Genomic DNA, 26,380 nt, shown 5'->3' on the forward strand with positions numbered 1-26,380 from the left:
TTGATTTTGTTCCATTAATATTTTTAAAGTCTCTTTGCATGATGATCTTGTAGAAAATTTAATCATTTTGGATCCTTCCAGATTCTGGAATGATTCCGGTAAATTCATGAGGATCCATCTTTAAAAGAGAGCTTTGATGAAGATTGCATTATCAATCACTCTAGGTTAAAATCTTGAGTATTGCTGCTTAATGAAATCAGCATGAATCTATTACGTACGTTAACACATCGGTATGAATGGAAAAAATTGGACTAAGCAATAACCGGAAAAAACGTTCAACTTTATTTACAAGACAATTAAAAATACTGAAACTTAATATTACTTAATATTATTGACGGTATTTTAAAAAAGTGCACTAAAACTATCTTTAACAAAAATATAAACTGAATTAAAGGTAAAGTCTTAGGAATGCCCTCCTTTTAGGTTTGATCATGTTTGATTTTTTTTTTTTATATTGAGGAGTCATTAACACAGTGATGATTTTTATTTTTACGAGGGGAGAGAAAGAGAGTGAGTATGGAATTAACCAAGTGACTTCTGAAGATGCTGGTCAAAGATGTACAGGGCAAGGCTCTGATCGGCTGTGTTGCTCATCAATTTCTTCAAGTCGTTTGAGTGTCCGGCCAATTCACGTACGGCATCAGCATGTTGGTGAACGAATTTGTTCTCAATGAAAGAACCAACCTGCAACATCATGGAAAAGGTTTGCGTTATTAATTTAAGTACAAACCTAAGCACAAGAAGACAGTAGGTTGGAATTCTTAGCCAATGAGCATTAAAAATCCAGAAAACTGGAAATCTTAAAACAGAGGGAATTGTTTTACTGACATTTCCGGCTAAATCATCGGTTTTCCCAGGAAGGCAGCCTCTTGTCCCTCTCAGACTCTACTGCTGCCAGATAAGTTGCTTTTTCAGCACTTTTCCCAATTCAAATCCGTGTAAAATATTCACAATTATTGCAAAATCCGGCGACCTCTCGAGTGAAATAGAAAAAGGTGGAATTGACTGAAAGTCTGAATCATTCGAAGTTTATATTAATGATGATTTATCACCTTTTCATTCTTAGTTACTCTTAGTTTTTACACTTAATGGAGAAAACCCATGAGATAATAAAGATTTTAGTGAAACTATTTTAGCTCTTACTCATCTAAAATGAACTGAAGGAGAACTATTTTCAATAAACACAGCTGCGTTTCAGCAGTACTTTTCTTTCCCTCAATTTTCATGCATAATACAATATTTTGTTAGAGAGAATAAATCTGTTTTTATCTAAAATTTTCACAGCTTTAGTTTCTGGCTCAGACAATAAGTCCTTGACCTTCAATAAAAAGATGCAAAAAAATAACGACTGATCATGAATTACCTCTGGGTCGTGGAAGTCTTGCTTCCTGCGCATGGCTTCTCCGTGAATGTGGTGTGATTCTTCAGCTAGAGACTTTTGGATGTCCAAAGCCTTTGCAAGACTTCCCAGTTCATGCATTTCATAAGTATCAACATTCTGAAAAAATTCATAAAATAAAACAGAGGTTGAAAATACTTGCATACTGAAGAAAATGCTTTCATGAGATGGTTGATGGTTGGAAAAGTAGTGAGAAAAACTATCAAGTAATAAACAAATAGTACAATAGAGTCGCTACGTACTAAAGTACCTATAGAATCACTATTTGAGGCTATTTTGTCTGGTACTCTTGAAACCAATGTGCGGTGACCGGCAATGCCGTATACATAGGGTCCAGGCTTCCCTCAGAAAATACAGGTATAAAATTTATTGCATGGAAACTGGTAATTTCGTATATTTTTTAATTTTATACGACTTTGGTCAACATAATTGGCGAAATTTGCGAAAATAATTATTGATTTAAATTTACAAATCCCGCAAACTATCCGTAGCCTGCGATTCTCCCATAAGCCGCCATGTTCAAGAATGCCGTATGGTCCTCACTTCGCCAGCAAATAGAAGGCTAGGATTATGTTTTTCAAGGATTTAATTCATCTGCACTCCAGTAAATTGCGACTTTATTGTTCTCTATGGTGATGAAGCAGAATCTGATTTGATTTATTTTCATCAACTTCGTGGTTACTTGTCTTAAGAAATGTCATCATGAAGTTGATTGGCAAAAACTGTAAAACCAAAAATCTACTACACAAGAGTATCTACTACAAAATATATGTTTCATCATGTGTTCTTTGTTAAGCACCAATAACAGGCTCTACAGCTTGGTAAAAAAGGAGTTAAAGTTCAGTGCTTCACTAAAAATTCTAAAAGGCAGTGAGTAAGTTCATGTGAGTAATTAAAAGGTGAGTTCATTAAAAGATGAGAGAAAAATCACTAACGACGCAAAAGAGGGGAATAAATTAATGAACGAGATACCAAATAATCAGACAGATTTGATATCATTTTTACTTGTAAGGTTACAAAAAAGGAAACCTTTTCCATCTTCAAACTATTCAGTTTGCATCTGATGATTTTACGCCTGATGGCAAAATGCAGCATACATTAGTTCCACACGACCTGCAAGTCTTGATACCTCTGTCCCAACAGACACTGCTCTGCCAAAATTCTAGAAGAGCTGTTCAACTAATCGATTGATGGTTAGAGGTGCAAGTGTGCTTGCCAGATTTCAGTGAGATTTTACAGCCTTTCTAGGAACTGAGTTACAAAACTAGTAGGCCGATTCTGTACAATTAATTACATGGGATCCTGCAAGTTCAATACGATCTTATACACAGATTGGATGGGGCTTTAAACAATTTGGTCCAGTCCAAATGGTTAATAAAAATTTAAGGTATCGACCCGCAAGAGGCTTTGCTATGCTGAGTAGAATCAAATAAGTTTTGCTCTACCATGTCTCCCGACTTTTTAGCCCTTCAAAATGGAAAAATCTGACCTTTTTTTTTTTAAATTTGTTCAAAATTTTACGCTTAATCAGGTCCCAACATCGCTTTAGGCAGTTTTTGCCATTTAATATCAGAATTTTGGCCCTAAACAGCTGAAATGTCCTGTACCGTAGCCTGTCTGCGACTCAAGTGCGCAACTTTAACGCTTCACAACCATCATCTTGCATCTAAATACTTCCACTTCTGCTGTAAATTCACACTCAACTTGTACCTAACTTATTATTTTCAGTTATATTCATCCAAATAAGTGAAAATATTGACCGTCTTTGCGTCAAGCAGCCTTGTCTGCGAAATTCGCGTCCTGTACCGTAGCCCCCTGTTTTCAGCATCATTTCGTCCGCTAACGTGGAGCACTGAAGAACTTTGTTTACTTTTTTTTGTGTTTTCGTAACTGTCGTGCACGTTGTAGCCGAGAGGAGGAAAAAACCAGAATGAAAAGGTAAATTTTGACCGTTTTTTGTGAGTTTCTAGGTTTAACGACCATCTAGGATGTCCTTACCGTATACCTACCTTTTTAATGCATAAATCACTTCAAACTCTCGAATTTTGGTATATTTTGATACGCTCTGATATCCTAACCTCAAATCCAGAATTTCAACCACATGCGTGAATATGCCCGAGCACCGTTGCCAATAATCACACGATTTGTCCGCACCGTAGCCGTCCGTACCGTAGCCCGTAGCCGTCCGGTACCGTAGCCCGTAGCTCACGCGCGATGCGGCCGGGTCTACGGTAAGTACGGACAAAATGCGAAAGTCATCCAAAAATCGGTGCGCTGTTTGATAGATCATCCCACTTTACTTTATTTTATCTATCACCAAAATTTGGAATTAAAAAAAAAAAGAGAGACGTATTTTTTTTAGTACGACGCGACTTAGAAGAAGGAGGCTTTTTTTTCGATGATTGCATAAGGATCGCCATCTTTTTATTTTTTTCATTTTTTCTTTTAGAACTTTGAGTCCTCTTTTTCGTCTGAAGTTCATAGCAATTTATTCGTTTAATATTTACTCGTTAATATCTAACTTATTTTTTTCTTATCGTCCTTTAAATATTTATTTAAGGTGATTTGTGACCACATTTTCGATAAAGTTACCTTTTTGTTTTCTTTCTTTTTTTGTAAAAGTGCACCTAAAACGTTCTAACGTTGTCAAGCTTGTTTTAAGAACTCAGCTTCTAAGATTTGTCCCTAATTATTTAATGCGTTTACTTTAAAACAAAAGCAGTTCATTATTTTTGAAAAACTGATTTACTTACTCTTTTTACCTTTATTGCCTGTAATAATTTATGAAAGTGGCACTTATAAGCTATGCTATAACTTAGCAGTTTATTCCCCAATGAATTTCAGTTCTTTATAATTCGGCCCTTGCATACAGTAATATTTACGAATGCCTCTTCGTCCTTACCGTAGCCCGTTTGTCCGTACCGTAGACCAGTAAAAAATTGTACAATTTGTAGCTTTAAGAAGAGCATACCTGTAGAAATTCTTTAAAAAAGTTGTCTACCACATCTTCTAAGTTAGTTCTAAAGAAATTAATTAAAATTAAGCGTTTAAATACATTTCCTGGCTTTCTTAGGAGAAAAATGATGGCGCAAAATTCTAGAAATCGGACTTTAGAGCAATTTGGGGGCTAAATTTTGAAAGTAAAAACTTTGAAGGGTATTTTGTTTTATTCTTCTACAAGAATATAGCTCAATGAGTGCAAAAAAACTTAAAACGGTATTATTATTGCACGTATTGATGGAAAAACAAGCCTGTTTAGTTGGTCTACGGTACGGACAAAAAATTTAACTTCCAGTGATAAAAGAGGCCAAAAAAAAATTTTTGTTGAAAACGAAGATTGACCACTATTAAAATCGACTTTCATAGAGTATGAGGACTTCAGAAAACATGCTGAAGTCTTAAAATAACTAAAGTCACTTTTTTAAAAAACGATGGCTCCAAGAGCAAAACTTATTTGATTCTACTCTGCTAATGATGGAGTCATTCACTAATGCTGCACATGTTTCCAAAAGAAAATCAGTTCCAAAATGGTTTTTTTTCCTGTTCCATTACAAAATTCATTTTGACACTGAGTTTTATATGTGTCGCAGGCAAATAGTCAAATCAGGCATTTCGTCAAATGCCTAGGCAAATAGTAAAATATTCTAACTTAGATTAAAATGCTGGTTCTTTTCCTAATTTTAGACAAAATAATTAATTGCTCCTGTAAGATACAATTCTAGGTAAAAATTTGCATCACACTATGTATTTTAAACGATTTTTAGCTCCTGAACAGACTTTCATCTTGAAATTTTCAGCATGTCATAAAATACAGAATTTTTATAAAGTGAACATATACAAATATGAGCAGGAATTGAAGAGGTAGAGACAATAAAATTTCGTGGGTTTGGTGAGTTATTTTTCCTAAAAATATTGAAAACTCGCGAGCTCTTTGCCATGAATTCACAAAATTGTGTAAACCGTCAAAATTCAACTATCTGCCTTAGGCATTTGATAAAATGCCTGATTTTACTATTTGCCTGCGACATATGCAAGGATTGAACACACCATCTAGGAGTTGAGAAATGTTTCTTTTAAGAATTCAATATGTTAAAGGCTCAGTAACAGGTAGTATACTCACAGCGCGGTAAGTGTCTTCCTTCCTGAAACCGAAGTCCATTTTACCTCCACGTTTGCCGATGTATTTGATGAGGTCAATGGCGTCCTCCCATGCGGTGTCGGACAGTTTCTTGTAAAGTTTAGAGAAACCAGCACGGTTTTTCTCGTAGTTGTTGAAGTAAGTTGACTAAAATGAGAGAATGAAATAATTAAAGACAAGCAAAAAGCATTGTTACAGAATCAGCATAGTTAATGTAATGTACACTTTAAAAAAAACCATAATTAGACGAAGTTTTAGAAACAATGAGGAAATTTATGGAATAGTAAGCAAGAAAAAACACTATGAAATGGCCCAAACTGTATGTAAACCAGGTGGAGAAATGGTGATAGGCCCACGCCATTTCGCGGGGAAAACAAAGCCAAAAAGTTTCTAAAATTTCAATTAGTCATACAAAAATTTGTTTTGAGCTCTGGTGAGTACCAGTACAAGGATGAGAGGGGGGAGGAGGGTTCCTCTTAACATCTACTGTTGCTGCTGAACAACTCACATAACAAAACAAGGAAAACCCGAAAAAATGCACTGGTACTCATTAGAACTCGAAAAATTTTTTTATTTGACTCTAAATGAAATTTTTCTGAAATGGTTGGACCCAGCACCATTTCTCCACCTTGTAGAAAGATAAGTTGAGCACATATTAAGCCTCAAAGAAATGAAATTTAATTCATCTAGAGGTTGAATATCGATTCGGAAATTTTCAATGCTTCATCCGTCATTTGCACGTATGTGGATAGCAATTTACTAAATTTCAATATACTTATTTGGAGAGAATTTTTCTCAATTTGAATACTTACTGGAGGGAAACCAAAAGCATCTTACTTACAGGAAATTCTTTCGATAGAATTTTATGAGATTCAAGTGTGTTCATCCATAACATCCAGAACTAAAGCCTCGCTAAGGGCTTACAGATTTCACATACCATTTCTCAGACATTCACCCTTAAATGTCAACCAACATTGGTTTAAACACTGCTTAAGTTTAGTGCAAACATGGTTTCACTACATTGCGCATTCAGCATTCCATTTCTTGGTTTTTTTTTTTTTGTACCATGAAGTTTAATTTAACAAATCTTGTTTTAGACTTTTCATTTAGTTATCCCTTATTATCCCCCAAATGACACAGCAACGACTCTTAACAATTTGCGATGCTTTGTAACATTTTAAATTAACTTTCAGTTATTAGAGTACTCTTAGTATTTAAAAATTCAGCTGAGGGAAAATTGATTTTAAATTGGTTTTCGTTTAATGAAAACAGAGAGGGTGTCGCACTTCGGAAAAATTCATACTTTCCTTCTACTGTCTACAATCAGCCAGACACTAAGAGTAAATAATCCTTAAAAACGTGCTTCACAACATTCATTCCAGAGATTAATTCCTTTACAATAAGAAACAAACATTTCAAAAACGTCATAGCTTGTTTTCTCAAAACTGGATTTCACCATATACCTACAATCATTTTCTTTCCAGATATTGTTTTTTTTTTTTAAATTTATTTCACAAAATGGTGGCAGACTTAATTTGGAGGACTCACCATCAAAAGATATTGCCAGTTGCGGGTTATGTGTGTATTGACATAGCTCTGTAAATCTTTCATTACTTCGTGGGCAGCTCCGTACTTGGCATTACAGTTGGCCAATTCTGAGCCTAGAAGAATATTCAAACATTACAGTCTGCTAAAAGCAAGCCGTTTGTAGTTTCAAGTTTGTGAACTACCAATTCCTGAATCTGTCAGGTGACCCAAGTACCCATTCCAGTTAACAGAGAACCTTGAAAATTGCAATTCGTGGCCCGATTAGATGTAAAAAATTAGTCGGAGACTAAAGTCAATTGAATCGCATTTAGCAAAAAGGAACCAGCACGTTTACAGTGATGTAAAAATGTTGCTACTTCATAATTAACTAAAAAATTTCCCCGTGCAGCAAATTTTTTTTTGCTTCCCACCAAAAAATTGTCGATTCAAAAGGAAAATCATTGTGTAAGTTTTAATACTGTTCATGTTTTGAGTATTTTTAAAAGGAAAAGAGAAGTTGCACAATCTTGAGAAAACTGTAATTGCGCTGGTTCCTTTTTGCAAAATGCGATCCAATTAGTTGACCTTTCTAGGAAAGAGTTTTGCAGGATAGAGCCGAGTAACATTGCAATGTACAGAAAGTTGTGCAACTTTTTCCATCTTGCTAAGAAGCCTGAAAGTTCGAAAGATATGTTTAGAAATCAACTCTCAGGCCAGTTATCAACATGTACACTTTGTGATCAAATGATACACAATTCATACAATGATGCTATTACACCTTTGACATTTGACAAGAAGTATCAATTAAGTAAAAACAGTCAAATGTTCTCAAGAATGAATTTTCGAACTTCCTGATGAGAGAATCATATTTTTCTCTATCACAGTTTAATAATGTGTTCCTGATTAGTATTAAATTTTGTATTGTTTTTGCTCTAGATCCTTGCAAACACTTTTATTGGTACTTAATATAATTCACTTCTGAAAATACCTTAGTATCCTACCACAGCAACATTGAGCTCACAGTGGGAGCTCTGCGATTTCTAACTATTAAAATTTACCTTCTCTCCTCTTTTAAATTCTTTCTCCCTGTCTATCTGAGTAGACAAGGTGAGGAATGGAATTTGATCCTTCGGGCAGTATACTTAATCCTAGACCTAAACCTGATCGAGAGGGAAAGCAATTGCTGCAGAATTGCACTGATTCGATGAGTTGATAACTTTTGGTTATGACTGAGAGAAACACACATGGTAAAATATACATCTCATATTTTCTTAACCGGTAATGAATTGATGAAAAAATAGAAAATGACTGTCTAATGAGCCTCGGTAAAACGTAAAAGGAAATGATACCTGTGGGACTGCAAGCTCCGACGACATCGCTGTAGCAAAATTCAGCGCTAGCCGCAGCGACAGCACCCAGCAAGAGAAGAAGGCTCAATTTTGCATCCATGATTGGACCTAAAATCAAGAATGAATCATTTATCAGAGAGAGCAAAATGGGGAAGTGAGGCTCCCATGGGGGTGAATATTTTGAGGTCGGAAAACCAAGAAAAAATGAAGCCAAGACAAGAAATCAATATAATAAATTGTTCGTCAAAAACTTACGAAATGAGATGAAATCCTGAGAACTGTAGTCTGGCCTTCGAGGGAGGAAGATTCAGCTTATCAATTCAAGTGTGAAACGGAACAGAAATCATGTACTTGCTCGTTCTTCGCACCGAATCAACTTTAGGACAATAACACAGCAAACAACAAGAAGATTGGGAAGGACGCATGCGCAGTGATAATCTTTTGTTGTCTTCTCTCTTTTGCGCAGTCATCGGTCGATGTGTGCGTGAGTAAACCTCGTCAGTGTGAGTGTGTATCTGTGGAAATTTTGTGTTTTTATCAGTGCGCGATACTCGAGTGGATTCAAGCAGTGATTAGAAGTGTTTTTTCTCGTTTTGTTCCCGATGATGTTCATGGTTTCATCAAGAAAGATTTATCTCTCTTAACACCCCGCATCAGCGAAACCTCGTTTCACTTCTTTTGTTACCTTCTGCTCCAGTGTGGGTAAAGGTAGTCGGAAGAAATTCTCTCTTCTTATCCCTCACATGTGAATTAACATCCTCCCTTAACCTTACCACTGATTGTAACAAGGCCGTTTGTGTCCTCTAGGAATTCGTCTGTCTTCGTCAACCATGAATTACGTGCTCATCACTTTCCTTTTGGCTGCTTTTGCAGCTTCGGAGTCGCTTGCGGACACAAAATTACAATGTAAGTTGCCAGCTTTTTCTCACACTTGTCAAGGATGTATCAGCAAAGTTCCTCCAACTTTACTGAGTTAATAACAATTACTTTTTCACCATTCTGATGATAAGAACGCCACTGCAATTCATTTTCTTACATTTCCCCCTGATAGTCACTTTTCTATCATCTTGCGTGTCTTGAACGCAGCATCGGTAAGCGTGGGTATTCGTTGAAAACAACTTCAGTCACAAGGCTAAAATGCGCTGAGGAGGTTGCTCACTTGTTTTGGCATTGCCAGGATTCTTAAGCTAAGTCTGTGGCGCTGACCCCCCTCTAAGTTCTCTTGCTTCCAGAGGAGGCCTGGAAATGACATTCTTTATAGCAAGGATTGTTCAGAGCCTCCCTTGTTTATTTCAAAACAGAAATGAAAGGCAGTCAAAAGATATACAGCATTTATAAATTGATGATATTTGACTCCATCACTTTAAAAGTGGCTCATAATGTCAACTGATGTAATGCACCAACCCAACCTTACCGAATGGAGTTACCCACCGATGTTTTGAAACTAGAGTCACTACTTAGTTTGAAGGACGTTAGACATTACAAGTATCAACTTGTACTTAGTTAGTATACTCTTTTTTCCTATGCTTTGAGCACCAAAATATGTGTAAGTACAGTATCTTCTATCCATCAAATTATTCTGTATATTTCAGGCAAGTTACCGAAAGTCAACATCCCGCAAGACTGGATCACAATGGTGGATCCATGTGTTCAGAAAATGAAAGACCAAGTGCAGCAAGAACTGACTGCTTCCATGACCTACCTCGCCATGGTAAGTTATATGATTGAATTACATACTCTCATCTTGATTAGGCATCCTCAGCCCGTATATCACCTAAGTATAGTTGAAAGCAAATAGAATTCGGCCAAACAGCATTAGAAACTGAAAAATATTCATGGACCTGAAAAGAGCATCAATTTGTGAGTGAGGGGGGGGGGGACATTTTTTGCCGGTGATTGGAGCATCACTAAATCGTCCTTTTGCTCATATTTTAGCTGACGCTATAAATTAAGGATGTGATTTTTTTTTTTTTTTTTCTTTTTCAATAATACTTGAACTTATTCTGAGATGTTCTGTAGAGCTTGAGATCTGAGCTTTTAGACAAACAGATACTTTGCTCTCCAGATAAATATCAGCTTGTAGCTGTCAGACGTTTGTGCTTAATGTTCCTCTGAATGAGGAATGCTGTCAGGTGTAGCATCTGACTCCCATCATCTGAAAATTCATTAGAGCCTATTGTTTCTTTGCCATCAAATTCTGATGATCTCCACGTTTTTTGAGGAATTAGGAATACCTTGGTCATTTTCTGTCTATTACAGCGCGTTTTTGATGAGGATGTTTTCCTAATATTGAGTAAACTAACAGTCAAAACATTATGATTCCACCCCTGGCTTTTCTGTCTTTTCATGCCCTTTCTGTTTGAGCGCTTTTGCCTCTTTTATTACATTCAATGATTTTCCATTTGCTCATTTAACTGCTATTAAGAGCAGAGGTGTTGCCGCATTACACTCCAGAACTCATATTAAAATAAGTTGTTTTAGTCGCTAAAAATAAAAAGAGGAGAAAATAAACTCAGTATTACAATTTCCTCCCTCCCTTCATCCACGGAATAGATCCAAAATTGGTTGGCTTTTAGTTCTTTTTTTGTATCTGTAGTTGGTAGGTACTTTTGACTTCAGATAATTGTTTCTTTGTTTAAGAAGTTGGAGGAATTAAAGGATTAAAAAATGTAAACAACTTAGTACAACCACTCTTCAACTCATACTTCAGAAAGTAAAAATCAGATATGCACAAAACCCATCAGAAGTGGCCAGAAATGTGCTTAATTTGCACCCTTTGTTCCTAGGGAGCCATGAGTAATGGAGAATAAAAAAAAAATTCATCCTTTAAACAATGTTTCTCCTTTAAACATCTTTTCTTTAAAAATAATAATAGTTGCTGGTAAAATCTGGGGCTAACGAAAGACGTTTTTCAGTCCCTAAATAATGTAACTGAAGCCTTGAGTTGACTCAAATTATATCTGAGCAGAAGTCCTTCCCCTGCAATTTTCAAGAAAGACAAACTGAGAACCTTGTTTTTCTACTTTTCGTCCGCCCTTTTCGCAAAATTTTTCATCATGGACCCTTGCTGCAAGAATCAGGATTTTGTCAGTTGTGCATAGTGAGTACGTACTTAGTGCGTTTACTAGAATCGTGCTTTGAATCGAATTTTACAAAGCATCACAGGGTGGTTAGAATCAGGAAAAACCCGAAAGAAAGCCAGGAAATTAAAACAAAATTTGGAGAATCGGGAATTTACTTGAATGGAGGGAAAACAGTGTTGCTAGCTTTCACAACTCGCCACTGGTATCTACGTAAACTGCTGATGAGGCTGGAGAGAGGAAACCATGATGTTTACGAATTTGGTGGCTATTGGTGGATTTACTGGACTGCTACAGGGTGCTAGGGCTGCTACAGTCAGGGAATACCGGGCAAACCAGGAATCGTCAGGGAATTTTCAAAAGTCAGGGATAAATTGTTAAGTCACCTTTATTTCCTTTCTAAAATAGGTTTGACGTTTTGAACAATAAATTTTGTCTGAAAACTATTTCAAATCATGTCATTTTAAGCATCTGGCGTGTCCTCAATTTTCATAGAATTTTACCAAAATTTGACAGAGAAATCAGGGAAATGTCAGTGTTCGATCCCGATCGAACAAACTTAGAGCAATTTTAGGAAATTTCATCATACTCATTTTTATCCCCCCCCCCCCCCTCACTCTTGAGGATCCTCTCACCGACCCATCACATTGCGCGCCCGCGGTAACTAATAAATTATTCCAACTCATTGCACACCTTGACCCGCCTCCCAGATTTGTGCGTCCTTAAAGGTGTCCTTTACCTTCTATTAAATTGAAAGTGCTCTTCCTAACCATTGTATAACTCGTCTTGAACACCCTTTTTATGTTTCCAACCTTTCTTTCATAATTATCTTCAAATTTATCTCCATTACTTCCATATTTCTTCGCAACCATGAGTCCCATCCATATGCAAATTTTCCAAATTTTCACTTTCTTTAGCTTCAGTTCTCTAATGGACCCCCAAAACCTATATATATTCTGGAAGTACTCATTAAGCCCGACCTGCTCAAACCTTTATCGACCAATAAATTTCAAATCTCAACTTTCAAATCCAACTTTCAAAGTCCACGGCAAACACAGATCCGCTCCCCCTGGAGCCCCCCACCTAGCGGCCGTCCCCGCTCTGTTCCTTTTGGCTCTTGCGCGGCGCTCAAGTCGTCAGCCGCTCGCCCCTTAGAGTCACTTGTATCCAGCACGCTGAAGAAGACGGACCCGGACCTCACACGGAAGCAGCTCTCTCCCGGATCAAGAATCGCTACCCGACGCCCCTGCCAAGGTGGACTCTGGACAAGGACAAGGACTCTGGCTCTCCTACGTTGGAAAGGACACCTTCCCGCCTATGCAAGTCCCGTCAATCGACGGTCTACACGAAGCAACGTGATCACCTGGTGCCTGCCCTGCTCGTACGAAGTAAACCGACGTTATCTCATCCCGGTTCTCTGAAGTCCAGCTTGGCTCTCTCCAGTAATTCTGCGCTAGTGATGAAAGGTATGCCACAAGCGCTGCCTCATCACCCTACGTATTAATATTTTTCTCTTTACAGGTTTAATTCACTCTTCACCACAGGTGCATCGCCTGTCCTGCTTTTGGGCTATCCCAAAAAAGTACACTCCTCTAATTGCATGCCACGTTCACTATTCCGATAGTGAAGGTTTCATGCAATTAGCCGACTTGCTTTAATAAGCACCTTCTGTGCCTATTAGAACGTATTATTCAATTATCTCATTTAATATTCCAAAATTTCTCATTGTCCCCATCTCAACCTAACCCCTAAATTGTGGAATTGAATCACTCTCGTTTTCAATCTCCATCAATTTAGTGGCATGCTTTAATGCAAATCTTCTATTTGCATTAGAACGTTGTTTTCTTTCCCTCTTTCGGCCAATCATTTATTTTAGTCACTTTTTCACCTCTCAGCTCTTTTCTCTCTTTTCTGGTTTGCTTCTTTTTCCTCAAAATAAGCTGGTCCCTCGGTTTTTAATTTATCCCCCCCTCTTTTCTGTTTCGCTCCTTCTCATATCCAATTTTTCTCCTCCTCTTCTTTTTTTCTAAGTTTTTCCTCTTTATATCGCTCATAAAATTGGTCCCTCGGGCCGGATCTAGTTTCTGGCATAAAATCTCTAACTCTTAATGCTCGAAACCGGAATAGAGTGCGAACAGTCCTTAGGATTACGTCCACTTAATTAACCTGTCACAACCTTCATTTCAAATCCTAGCGCAGCAGCGAAATATCGGTGCTGAACTAGGTCCTCAACCTTAGAAAATCCTGACGAAGCTTTATGACCGTAAAGCATACCAGGTTCTGAACCTTCGAAAAATCCTAGTACAGTTGCTGTTTCGTAATCAAACTAGGTATAATTCAGATTGACATTCCTGAAATAACGTTTGCTCTTTATCTCGAATTATTTAACCTCTCATTCATAACCTTTCATTTTTTCTTCCTTATTTAAAATGTCTTCCGACGACGAAAATAATGAGGCTCATCTGAACCACGATAATCATGATAACAATGACCAACATGATGATGGGCACCACAACGACAATACAAATGCAGCGGATTTGCAAGGGGTGTCCATCGTTGCCAAATTGGCAAACCTCTGCAAACTCGCCCGGAACACACGCGATGCTTTCCGGCAGGTGCCGGACGAGGATGACATAGAAGCCTTCTCTCCTTCATTCAAAAGGCTGGAAAAGTATTGCGAGCGTTTCGAAATGCTAATGGATGAAGCAATCGAGTTTTCGGTCGCTCACCCTGATTCACCTTTAGAAGCAGATAGACTTCAAGTCGAATTTGAGCGACTTACGCGGGAAGCTCAAACTGAATATCTCAAACGATCAAAGAAGAACGATACGTCTAAACAACAAGATGCCTCTGGTTTTCAGACGATGATCAATCAAACAATGTTAAACACCGCCTTCAGCGGTTTTAACCCAAAAATTCGCTTGCCAAAATTAGAGTTAACCCACTTTTCAGGTCAAATTGAAAATTGGCGAACATATTACAATTTATTCCTGGCATCTGTGCACAATTCTCCTCATCTAAAAGAAGTTGAAAAATTTCAATACCTTTTAGGTAGCTTGCGCGGTGAAGCCCTCGATCTAATTAAGAGCCTTGATATAACCACCGAAAATTACGAGGTAGCTTGGAATCTCCTTTGCAAAAGGTACCAGTCCACCAGGAGGCATATTTTCTTTCATTTTGCAGGGTTGCTAGATCTCCCGGAAATTAAAGAAAATAAGCAAGTACATTCTTTGCTCGCCAAAGTACGAGAGCATACTCAGGCTCTTAATGCCTTGGGTCACGCTACAGCCACTTTCGACGGTGTGCTTGTCACAATTCTTTCCCGAAAAATATCACCAAAGCTGTGGCGACGATTAGAGGACCACCGAGGCAGCAACAAGGAATATCCAAAATTGGAGGAAATTATTTCCTTCCTGGAGAAAGAGGCCGCATACGCTGATGATCTGGTAACATCCAGAAAGGAGAATAAAGATGCGCAATCAAATTCAAATAAAAATACTCCGAATAATTCGTCGAATAAAAATTCAACCAAGGCTCTAGTCACCACCACAAAGGACGATAAGTCTGAGAACCCTTCTGGACGAAACCAACGCACTCCCCCCTCTTGCGTGCTGTGCACAGAACCTCACAAAATTTTTCAATGTCCTAAATTCCGTGATATGAATGCTTCTCAGCGCATCGAATTAGCTAAAAATCGTAAACTGTGTGAGCGCTGCCTCAGCGGTTTTCACGACACGGAGAAATGTCGTAGAGACTACCGGTGCATTGCTTGTGATGAACCCCATAACACATGGTTACACCCCCATAAACCTACCCCGACTCCTGAGAAACCGCAACCTGCGGTCTCAATGGTCGGCGCGACCTCCCAACCTGATACGATAATCTTATTGGCCACCGTACAGGTTGAAGTCTCCTCACCGAAGAAAGCCGCCATTCTAAGGGGCATTCTTGATTTAGGCTCTCAAACTACGATAATTGTGACCAAATGCGCTCGCGCACTTGGTTGCAACATAAATCCAAATCTTAACCCTGTGAACGGGATTTCTGGCTACCCCGTTCCTATTCGCGGGATAACACGAATCAATTTGAAATGTAATGGAAAAATGTTGATCCGCGATCACTCGGTCACGGTCATAGATAAAATTTCCAACCCAACTCCTTCTACGCCAATTTCACCGGAAGTTCGGCACCGCCTCACTAGCTATCCTTTGGCGGATCCTGATTTTGACAAGGTGAATGCACCTGTCGAAATTTTAATAGGCCTTGATATTTTGCCAGAACTCTTGTGTGGCGAAACCATTTCTCTCGGACCCGGTTTTCCAACGGCTCTGAAAACCAAACTAGGGTACGCCGTAATGGGCATCGCACCTACCGCCGACGCCACTCCTACTGTTTTACTGGCGACTGAAGATGAATACTCTACTCAAAATTCAATTGATGAACAAGAAAATTTTCAGGTTGCGATCCCTAAAAACTGGGAGCTAGAGGAGCCTCCGCCCTTCGTTCCTCCTCCCCCTCCGGAAAATCCTGCCGAAACCTTCTACAAGGAAACTACCGTCCGGATGCCCTCAGGCCGTTTTATGGTTCGCCTACCATTTTCGGATAGCCCTGAGAAATTGGGCAACTCAATGAGTCAGGCTCAATTGCGTTTCAAATCCTTAGAAAGAAAATTTCAAATAAAACCTGACCTTCGCGAGCAATACTCTAAGGCCATTCAAGGTCACATCGACGCGGGTCAGCTCAAGTTGGCCGCCCCTGACGTTCTAGACAAAATGCATTACGTACTCCCTCATCACGGGGTAATCAAGGAAACTTCGAGTACTACGAAGCTCCGAATAGTAAACGATGCAAGTGCCAAAACCTCCTCTGGTTTCTCACTTAATGACCTCTTACACGTAGGTCCCAAAATTTTAAAGGACATACGAGAAGTATTGATTTCTTTTAGGCGACATAACATTGTTTTCTCTTGTGACATACGTCAAATGTACTTACAGATTCTCTTACATGAGGACGATCAGCCCTTTCACCTGATGCTGTGGCGATTTCATCCTAATGACCCTATCCGAATTTATCAGTACACCACTGTGATTTTCGGAGTTTCATCATCGGCATTTCTGGCAATTCGAACCATCCAGGAGCTCGCCATGCTACATCGCGAAGAGTTTCCTCGCGCTTATAAGGTTATAATGGAAGAAATTTATGCAGATGACGCTGCCACAGGAGACGAAACAATAGAAGATGCCCTCGAGTTGCGCAGAGAGCTCATCAGCCTTTTTGAGCTTGGAGGTTTTCAGCTCAGAAAATGGTTCAGCAATTCACCGCAATTACTGGCAGGTGTGCCTCCCGAGCAACTAGAAATTCCCTCCTCATGGAGAAGTGATGAAAGTGCCACATTTTCCGTCCTAGGACTACAGTGGTTACCGTCAGAAGATATTTTTACGTATAAAATCATAAGTCTGAACCGCCCGCGCACTAAGCGAGGGATTCTCTCCACCTACGCAACAATTTTTGACCCGCTGGGGTGGGTAGGTCCAGCTGTTTTTCCCGCCAAAAGTCTCACTCAGCATCTATGGCTAATTAAGTGTGACTGGGATGACCCTCTCCCAACCAATCTTGCTCAAACTTGGGATAATTTTTTATCAGATCTCAAATCCTTAGAGGACGTAAAAATCCCTCGTCAAAGTTGCCCGCCAAATTCGGAAATTCAAATTCACGGATTCGCAGACGCTTCAATTTTAGGATACAATGCCGTGGCATATATGCGTTTCCAGTTGCCCGATGGAAAATATTCAACATCGTTAGTTGCCTCAAAAACTAAGGTTGCTCCTCTTAAAGTCGTATCTCTACCACGCTTAGAATTATGCGCCGCATTTTTGTTAACTTCCCTTCTCGAATTTATCTCACCAGTACTTGGTAAAATTTACACAATAACCGAAACTTTCGGGTGGTCTGACTCAAGTATCACGTTACAATGGATTCAGACACCACCGCACAAACTAAAAACATTTGTTGCAAATCGCGTGGCACATATTCAAGAAAATTTTCCATCAGTGCAATGGCGCTATATAAAATCGGCTGATAACCCCAGTGACGTTGGATCCCGCGGATGCTCCGCGTCCGCTCTCCTGAAAAACAAATTATGGTGGGAAGGTCCAAGCTTCCTCCGAAATCCTCAATCTGAATGGCCGAAACCACGTTTTCAGCCAGACTCAGAAAAATTACCAGAAACTCGGGCCCTCGTCGCACTGCAAGATGAGGAACAAAACGAGGAATTTGAATTTTTGAGCCGATTCTCTAGCTGGAGTAAAATGCAACGCGTCGTTGCCATATTGATTCGATTTGTGCATAATTCACGTCACCCAGCTCAGAGAAAAACCGGTGCCCTCACTGTCGAAGAATTTTTGGAGGCCGAACGGCGTCTAATATGGTTAATACAAAAAAGAGCCTTCTCAGATGACATTAGATTATTAAAAAGAGGCCGCCCGGCTTCAAACCAATTGAAACGCCTGAATCCATTTTTAGACGAAAAAGACATGATTCGGGCAGGAGGTCGTCTAAATCACTCGTCGCTCACTTTCGGCCGAAAATACCCATGGATCTTACCTAAAAATCACCCGCTTGTTCAAGTGTTGGTGAAGCATTACCATGTTGCCTACCTTCACGCCGGGCCGCAATTATTGCAGTCCACACTTAGCCAAAAATTTTGGATCTTGAGCAGCCGCAGAGTAATACGCTCAGTAATTTACTCCTGCATACCGTGCTTCCGAGCACAGCCTAGACAAATTCAGCCTCAAATGGGAAATTTACCGCCTGCACGAGTAAACCCGAATCCCGCCTTCATTCATACGGGATGCGATTTTGCTGGATATTTTAACGTTCGCGTCCACACACTACGAAGTGCGCGCACTGTAAAGGCATATATTTGCATTTTTGTATGTCTCTCAACAAAAGCAGTGCACCTAGAAGTCACTGAAGACTTAACGACTGACTCTTTTATTGTCGCTCTAACGAAACTTGCTTGTCGCAGAGGTAACCCCGCGCACCTCTACTCTGATTGTGGGAGCAATCTCATGGGTGGCGGTAGTGATCTCCGAAAAATCACCAAACAACTTCGGATTGATCTAAAAACTTGCCCTGAACTAGAGAAAATTATCCAAGAGCGTCACATACAATTTCACCCCACCTCCCCGGCCGCCCCGCATCATAATGGCATTTCCGAGGCTGCCGTCAAAAGCACAAAAAACCATCTAAAAAGAGTCACCGAAGGGCATTCACTGACACTTGAAGAGTTCCGAACAATCACAGTGAAAATTGAAGCAATGCTAAATTCCAGGCCTCTAGCTCCGCTATCAAGTGACCCAAATGATTTGGCTCCATTGACTCCCGCTCATTTTTTGATCGGCCGAGCGCTGGTCAGCCCCCTGGAGCCTGACTATAGCGAATTACCAAGTAAAAAATTCCCCGCTAAACGATGGAGACGCGTACAAGCGATTACCCAATCATTCTGGAAAAGATGGGGTAACGAGTACCTGCACACCTTACAAATGCGACATAAGTGGTTTAGCAAAACACGAAATCTCAAATAGATGATCTCGTCCTCATCCATGATCACTCAACCGTACCTCTACATTGGAAAATGGGACGTGTAGTTCAGCTTCACCCAGGCACCGACGGCCAAGTACGAGTCGTCCGCGTTCGCACTAGCACGGGCGATCTCACTAGACCAGTAGTCAAACTTTACCCTCTACCAATGGAAACGGACGAATCAGACCCCGAGGAAAACGACGAATAAGTCCTCGGCGCCTTCTCTCCATCTCGGGGAACGACAAGATTCGCTTGTAAATAACCTAATTAAAATACAAATAAATTAATTATATAAATTTTTAATATTTAATTATTAATTATGTAAATTAATTATACCTCATCTACTCTTAATCAATTACAAAACCTTTAATTTTTACTCGGCTCCTTTGTCTTCCCTCCCGCTAACTTTCTTAGCCAATAAGTATCAGGAGAAAAAATCAGCTCCCGCCATTAGTCAAATTTTCGCGCCAAATTTGCACCTAAAATTTTCCCGCGATTGCATTGATTGGCTAATCCCCCGGTCAATTTTTTTTTCTTCTTCTTCATTTTTTAATTTTTTTTGTATAAATAGAAGGACCTTTCACCTCTCAGATTCATTCATTCGCTCTGCTCAGTGCCGTAAGAAGCAACCATGGACATCCTGGATATTACCGACGCTAACCTGGAGAAGGAACTCTCAATGGAAGAAGAGATGGCTGAATTGGAGAAGATGATTGACCTAACAGCCAGGAGAAAGACGCAACCCGCTCCCGTGGCTCGTCAACTCAAGATCATCGAGGCGCTCCCACAGAAACCTTCGCGGGACCCAGAGCCAGTCATCCTGCCAGATCTTCCTCCTCCACTCAAAAATTGTCACAAGAAAGCAGTCAATGAATGGAAACCGAAACCCCAAGCTAAGAAACCGAAACGACTTTACAACAGGCTTCCGGTTCCACATCGCATTCCAGTGGCGCCGCAAAAATATGAGCCATTCCTCCCATTGCGGCAAATCCAGATGCAGGCACCGCCTGTTCTCTACAACGTCCAAACATTACAAGATCGGCGCTTTAGACCAATGCCCCGCAATCGACGAGAGGCCCGCTACTTCCAGCACTTAGACCTGGTGCGGGAAAGGGGATGGAACGACAGAACACTTCGCGGTGCTCCATCTAAAAAATTGAACCGCCGAGCAGAGCGAGCTGCACGTTGGCGAGCAGCTCACGGCCGCAAAGTCTAACAGCTGGACTCAAAACTAGCTTTCTTAAAACGGCCCTTCTCAGGGCCAACAAATGAGAGCCTTCTGTATTTTTCCTTTTTTTCTCTTAGTTCTATCCTTTAAATTACACGGTAATTGCATGTATATATTACGCAGTTACATACCCCGAGATCACGAACTCCGGCGATACTCTCTGGTCCCAGAGAATGCTCTATGATAATTACGTTGTAAATAAATAATCAATACTTCCTGGTAATTTACGGCAATAATTATTTTCAATTCACTACTTTAAAACTTTAATTTACTTTAATTTCCCTATACTTAATATCACTTTATTCTCATTAATTCCTTAAAAATGACTTATTATTAAGTATTTAAAACTTGAATTAACCCCGAGAGCCTTAAAACCTCGGCGATGCTCTCTAATTTTTTTTTTTGGAGAACGAACTAGTATTATGAAGTTATTTATTCATTTTTCTATCATAATTTATTCACTTTAATTAAGAAAACATTAATCTCTTTACTTTAAGTATCCAAATAATATTCTCTTCAAAGTTAATTTTCTAAGTATTAACTTATTCACTTTAATTACCTACATATTAATTTTTACTTACCCAATTATAACCTCACTCACTTAATTATCTAAGTATTACTTCGGTCACATTAATTATCATTGATAGAATATTACTCATTAAGATAACTACAATGTAAATAATATGTTGATATCTCCTATTAATTTCCCCACCCAAAACCCACCCCACCTAAGTGGCGATTTACTTCACACACGTGTGGAATGCATAACAGCTTCAAGCAGATTTGATCATTTTGTACGATCCGTCATTACTTTCGAACCAACTTACGTTGGTTCAACCCCCGGAGTATGTTCGATCCCGATCGAACAAACTTAGAGCAATTTTAGGAAATTTCATCATACTCATTTTTATCCCCCCCCCCCCCCTCACTCTTGAGGATCCTCTCACCGACCCATCACGTTGCGCGCCCGCGGTAACTAATAAATTATTCCAAATTTGCACACCTTGACCCGCCTCCCAGATTTGCGCGTCCTTAAAGGTGTCCTTTACCTTCTATTAAATTGAAAGTGCTCTTCCTAACCATTGTATAACTCGTCTTGAACACCCTTTTTATGTTTCCAACCTTTCTTTCATAATTATCCTCAAATTTATCTCCATTACTTCCATATTTCTTCGCAACCATGAGTCCCATCCACATACAAATTTTCCAAATTTTCACTTTCTTTAGCTTCGGTTCTCTGATGGACCCCCAAAACCTATATATATTTGGAAGTACTCATTAAGCCCGACCTGCTCAAACCTTTATCGACCAATAAATTTCAAATCTCAACTTTCAAATCCAACTTTCAAAATCCACGGCAAACACAGATCCGCTCCCCCTGGAGCCCCCCACCTAGCGGCCGTCCCCGCTCTGTTCCTTTTGGCTCTTGCGCGGCGCTCAAGACGTCAGCCGCTCGCCCCATAGAGTCACTTGCCTCCAGCACGCTGAAGAAGACGGACCCGGACCTCACTACGGAAGCAGCTCTCTCCCGGATCAAGAATCGCTACCCGACGCCCCTGCTAAGGTGGAGTACTTGGACTAGGATTAGGATTCTGGCTCTCCTACGTTGGAAAGGACACCTTCCCGCCAAATGCAAGTCCCGTCAACCGACGGTCTACACGAAGCAAAGTGATCACCTGGTGCCTGCCCGCTGTATGAAGTAAACCGACGTCATCTCATCCCGGTTCTCTGAAGTCCAGCTTGGCTCACTCCAGTAATCTCTGCGCAGTGATGAAAGGTATGCCACAAGCGCTGCCTCATCACCCTACGTATTAATATTTTTCTCTTTACAGGTTTAATTCACTCTTCACCACAGGTGCATCGCCTGTCCTGCTTTTGGGCTATCCCAAAAAAGTACACTCCTCTAATTGCATGCCACGTTCACTATTCCGATAGTGAAGGTTTCATGCAATTAGCCGACTTGCTTTAATAAGCACCTTCTGTGCCTATTAGAACGTATTATTCAATTATCTCATTTAATATTCCAAAATTTCTCATTGTCCCCATCTCAACCTAACCCCTAAATTGTGGAATTGAAACACTCTCGTTTTCAATCTCCCTCAATTTAGTGGCATGCTTTAATGCAAATCTTCTATTTGCATTAGAACGTCCTTTTCTTTCCCCCTTTCGGCCAATCATTCATTTTACTCACTTTTTCACCTCTCAGCTCTTTTCTCTCTTTTCTGGTTTGCTTCTTTTTCCTCAAAACAAGCTGGTCCCTCGGTTTTAATTTATGCCCCCCTCGTTTCTGTTTCGCTCCTTTCTCATATCCAATTTTTTCTCCTCCTCTTCTTTTTTTCTAAGTTTTTCCTCTTTATATCGCTCAGTCAGGGAATTCACACACGCAGAAGCCGCTTTTACACCGCTCTTTGGCGCTCTGCGACATCCAGCCGCCAAAGTCCCCTACCTATCCTCCCAAAGCCCTCTAGGGAGTTTGGATTAGTTTTTTTTATATAACAAAAGGAAGGGAATCTCATTTTCTAAATTCTGTGGCAACCCTGACTTGGGATTCAACCATCAAATTAAGAGTTTGAGGCGCATGCCTGACCTATTCTCAAGCTGCAGAATGCTACGAGCATAGAGGATGAAAAAGGTGAACATTCAGCGAATCACTTTCGCTCCCTTGAGGAGGAAAAAACAGTTTTCAGTATTTTTCGCGAGTGTAGCATAAGCTCTGTGATTCTCTGGACAACCTTGAATACTTAATTTTTAAGGCACTTGATCCGGTCATCCGCTGGACCAATTTGCATGATTTTTATGCCACTCGCACTTGACAGATCGCCATCGGTCTATGAACCCAACATCGTTAAATCTTACCTACATCTTCAATCTGACCAATCCCAGCAACCATCCACACCTTGAAATTCTTTTTTCCTGCCTTAATCGGTTTCGCTATAGGGTGCGCAAGAAGAGAATTTGTAGTTTTTTCCCAAATAAGCTCTTATTATTTGGCCCTCGTCTTAAAGTTTCATTCAGACAAATTACGAAATTTCAGGGTGTGAGAAGTTCAAACTTTGTTCAGAAATTCGTTTTTGCTTACGTGACAATATCCGATTCCACAGCGAAATGTTCGATTGCGCGGCAAAAATTGCTGGTTGCATCATTTTCTCTGAATGATAAGCCAAAAAACTCACGAGTTTCCTCTCGTCGGTCGCAATCTACGAATTGTCTGTAATCAAGTCTTTTCTGCATCCCTCTGAAAAACGAGCAAAAATATCGACTACTACTGTGAGTAAAGATGCCGGAAATCCCTCTCAAAAATGTCTTCCAATACAATCTCTTTGCAATTTTTTTTTTCCTTGCTTTTCGCATTCTTATCCGTCCGTACATTTTACAAGGCCATCAGATTGTCCTACACTGGAAGAAGGGTGTCTACTAGTCCGGAAATAGTACTGATTTTTTAAGGGCGGTCCGGAAGTACTGAAAAGTGCGGAAATTCTGCAAGAAGCTCCGGAATGTTTTCAAAGAATTTCAATGTTTCGAAATTTTGCGAATTTCGTCAGATAGAGGCACTGAAAAAGGACTGCACTTTTCTGTTGAGGATGTTCTGAATTTCTCGGAAATGTACCGAAAAAGTACTGTAAAAGTACTAATTTTTGGCTAGCCTGTTTTAGTTAGACACCCTGCTACTAGATCTGGAGTCTAGACTCTTGAACAATTTGACTAGAAAAAATACTCTTGATTCAATCGCGGGTTTTTGCTCGAATCAAAACGAAATTCGCTTAAATTAAGATGCTTGGCTCTCGATTCAAGCAAAAACCCGATTGAATCAAGAGTAATTTTTTTTTTCAAATTCTTTAAGAGGCTGGACTCTGGATCCAAGAGACCATTTTTTCCAGTGCAGTGTGAAACGATGGCATCGTAAAAGCGGTGCCGACGTTCATTTTCGTTATCGGTCTATGATAATGACGAACGGGGTGCACTGCCGCTGCTAAGGAAGAACGCCGTATGAACATTCGAAAGTTGCCAAATTCCCCTTGATAAAACCTGTATTTTTTACTACATTCATGCTTATTTTTCTACAAAATTTTCTAATATTTTAGATTAAATTGCGTAATAAATCGTCTGAAAATTTTGGAAAATAATATTCGCAATTTTCCTAGTAAATTCGATTTTTATCAGAGGAAACTTGGCAACGTCTGAAGGCTCATACGGCGTTCTTCCTTAGCACGGTAGTACAGAAGATTGGTTAAAATATTATCGGCATTATTATGAATGCACGCGCGCGTTGCACGGTGTGAGTCAGCTCATTGTTGAAGCAGCGACGCTAAGAGGGGGGTGAGGGGGTGCGTTCCATTTCCGTGTCATAACGTGATGTAAGCAAGTGACGTGTGACGTAGCGCGAGGCAATCTGGGCCGAATTATTATTTTAAATAAGGTGATTATATAATAGCAGTGAGAAGGGATGCTTGCTTAGAAGTCTTTGCCTCCTTCCGTTTTTTTTTTTTTTTCTTTTCAATGAAATAGGGCATAAACATTCTCAACACAGAGTGACATGTTCTTCAGAAGTAGAGAATGTTGACCAACCCTAAACTTTCAGGAAATTTTGCTTCGGAAGTTTGAACTTTTTTTTTCCAGCCAAAACGTTTCACTTTTTCAGTATCAAGAGACTTCGTTCTTGTCCTTTCCGTGAAAAGAATGTTGATGAAAATCATGTCCAAAAAAAATTGGAAAGTCAGGGCATTAATGTTGAAAATCCCTCAAAAGTCAGAGAACTTTGAAAACCAGGAAAAATTGTCACCCTGTAGATGCGGGAAAGGAAGATGATCAAAAATTGCTTTTTGAAGGCGAAGATTCCAAAAAATCCATGTATTTGTTTAAGATTTTCAGCTAATCAGAAAGAAGTTACTAACCTCCTGGACTTTTTTCTTGCTCTGCGTCTTGACCATCTGAAGTTTCTAGGGGATTTACTACAAGCATATTTTACTTTGCTCTCCGTGATTTCAAAAATCTCTCCCATAAAGCACTGCAACAGAATATATTTAAAAAATTATTCCTCATCTGTATTCTCATATTGTACCGTTCAGTGGTCATCCTGTCCGTACGAAACTGGAGAGACATAATTTTTACTTAACCACGAAGGTAGGGAACAAGTAACTCAGGGAGTGTTCTATAAGGGCAGGCTGTGCCCCTTCAGAACCTTCACATGATGAATCAATCAAGCATGTCTTAATTTCGTCGTTTTGAAGTGTTTACATCGTAGTTTTTTTCTCAGAAGGAAGGAAAAATATAGAATTGTAATTATCAAAGTTGCGTCAGAATGATGCGGCGTAGAATGTGACGTCATGCGCGTTTAGGAAATCGGGGGGGGGGGGGGGGGGGATTCCCTGCTGAGACGCACGAGTAAATCAGTCAGCGTCAATAGTGGTGATTAGACATGATTCAATAGTACGCGAAGAGTTGCATCTTGCATCGCAAGAGATTTTCGAACCCTAAATCGGGAGCAATGCAACTACTGCACAAGCCATTGGTGGTTAAATCGGAGTTGAATGACTAGGTTTTCGTAAGAGTTTCGCTGTTATCATTTGGAGTCGACACTGGATAGCCGCAAAATTGGTCGGCTTCCTTCTCCCTCCCAAAATACACCGGGCGAGATGTGTAAAACCTCCCCGCATTACACAACCGGAAAATGTCAGGGAATTTTATATAGTCAGAGAGAACCTGGAAATGTCAGAGAAAATGACGAGACTGACTCTAACGCAGGGTTGCCACAATCAGGGAGAACCGGGAAATATTAGGGAATTTTATTAAGTCAGAGAGAACCTGGAAATGTCAGAGAGAATGACGACATTGACTCTAATGCAGAGTTGCCACAATCAGAGAAAACCTGGAAATGTCAGAGAAAATGACGAAAATGTCAGGGGAAAATCGTCAAATCAACTTCATTGGCTTTCTCGAGTGGGTTTGACGCTTTAAACAACAAATTTTGCCTGAAAACATTTTTAACCATGTCTTCATAAAAATCTGGCATTTGTTCAATTGTTAGGGAAATCAGGGAATTTTTTTCCAAATTCTGTGGCAACCCTGATAACAGCA

General features: G+C 39.8%; 2 protein-coding genes across 2 annotated transcripts in view; one reads left to right on the forward strand and one right to left on the reverse strand.

The window, feature by feature from the left end:
• Window positions 1-259: 259 nt before the first annotated feature.
• Window positions 260-8,819, reverse strand: Fer2LCH (Ferritin 2 light chain homologue). Its single transcript, XM_019041326.2, has 6 exons — window positions 8,669-8,819; window positions 8,414-8,521; window positions 7,086-7,198; window positions 5,520-5,684; window positions 1,364-1,498; window positions 260-684 (listed from the first exon to the last, which is right to left on the reverse strand). Exons 2-6 carry the CDS (start codon window positions 8,511-8,513, stop codon window positions 523-525), a joined length of 675 nt encoding a protein of 224 aa, XP_018896871.1. The 5' UTR covers window positions 8,514-8,521; window positions 8,669-8,819; the 3' UTR covers window positions 260-522.
• Window positions 8,820-8,978: 159 nt separating this feature from the next.
• Fer1HCH (Ferritin 1 heavy chain homologue) overlaps window positions 8,979-26,380 on the forward strand; it is a 40,092-nt gene continuing 22,690 nt past the window's right edge. Inside the window, exons 1-2 of the mRNA XM_019041327.2 lie at window positions 8,979-9,319; window positions 10,006-10,124. Coding sequence (XP_018896872.2) covers window positions 9,244-9,319; window positions 10,006-10,124 — 195 coding nt within the window. The 5' untranslated portion in view covers window positions 8,979-9,243. The remainder of the gene's footprint in view (window positions 9,320-10,005; window positions 10,125-26,380) is intronic.

This window comes from Bemisia tabaci, chromosome 9 (assembly GCF_918797505.1).
Source record: "Bemisia tabaci chromosome 9, PGI_BMITA_v3".
Classification (NCBI taxonomy): domain Eukaryota; kingdom Metazoa; phylum Arthropoda; class Insecta; order Hemiptera; family Aleyrodidae; genus Bemisia; species Bemisia tabaci.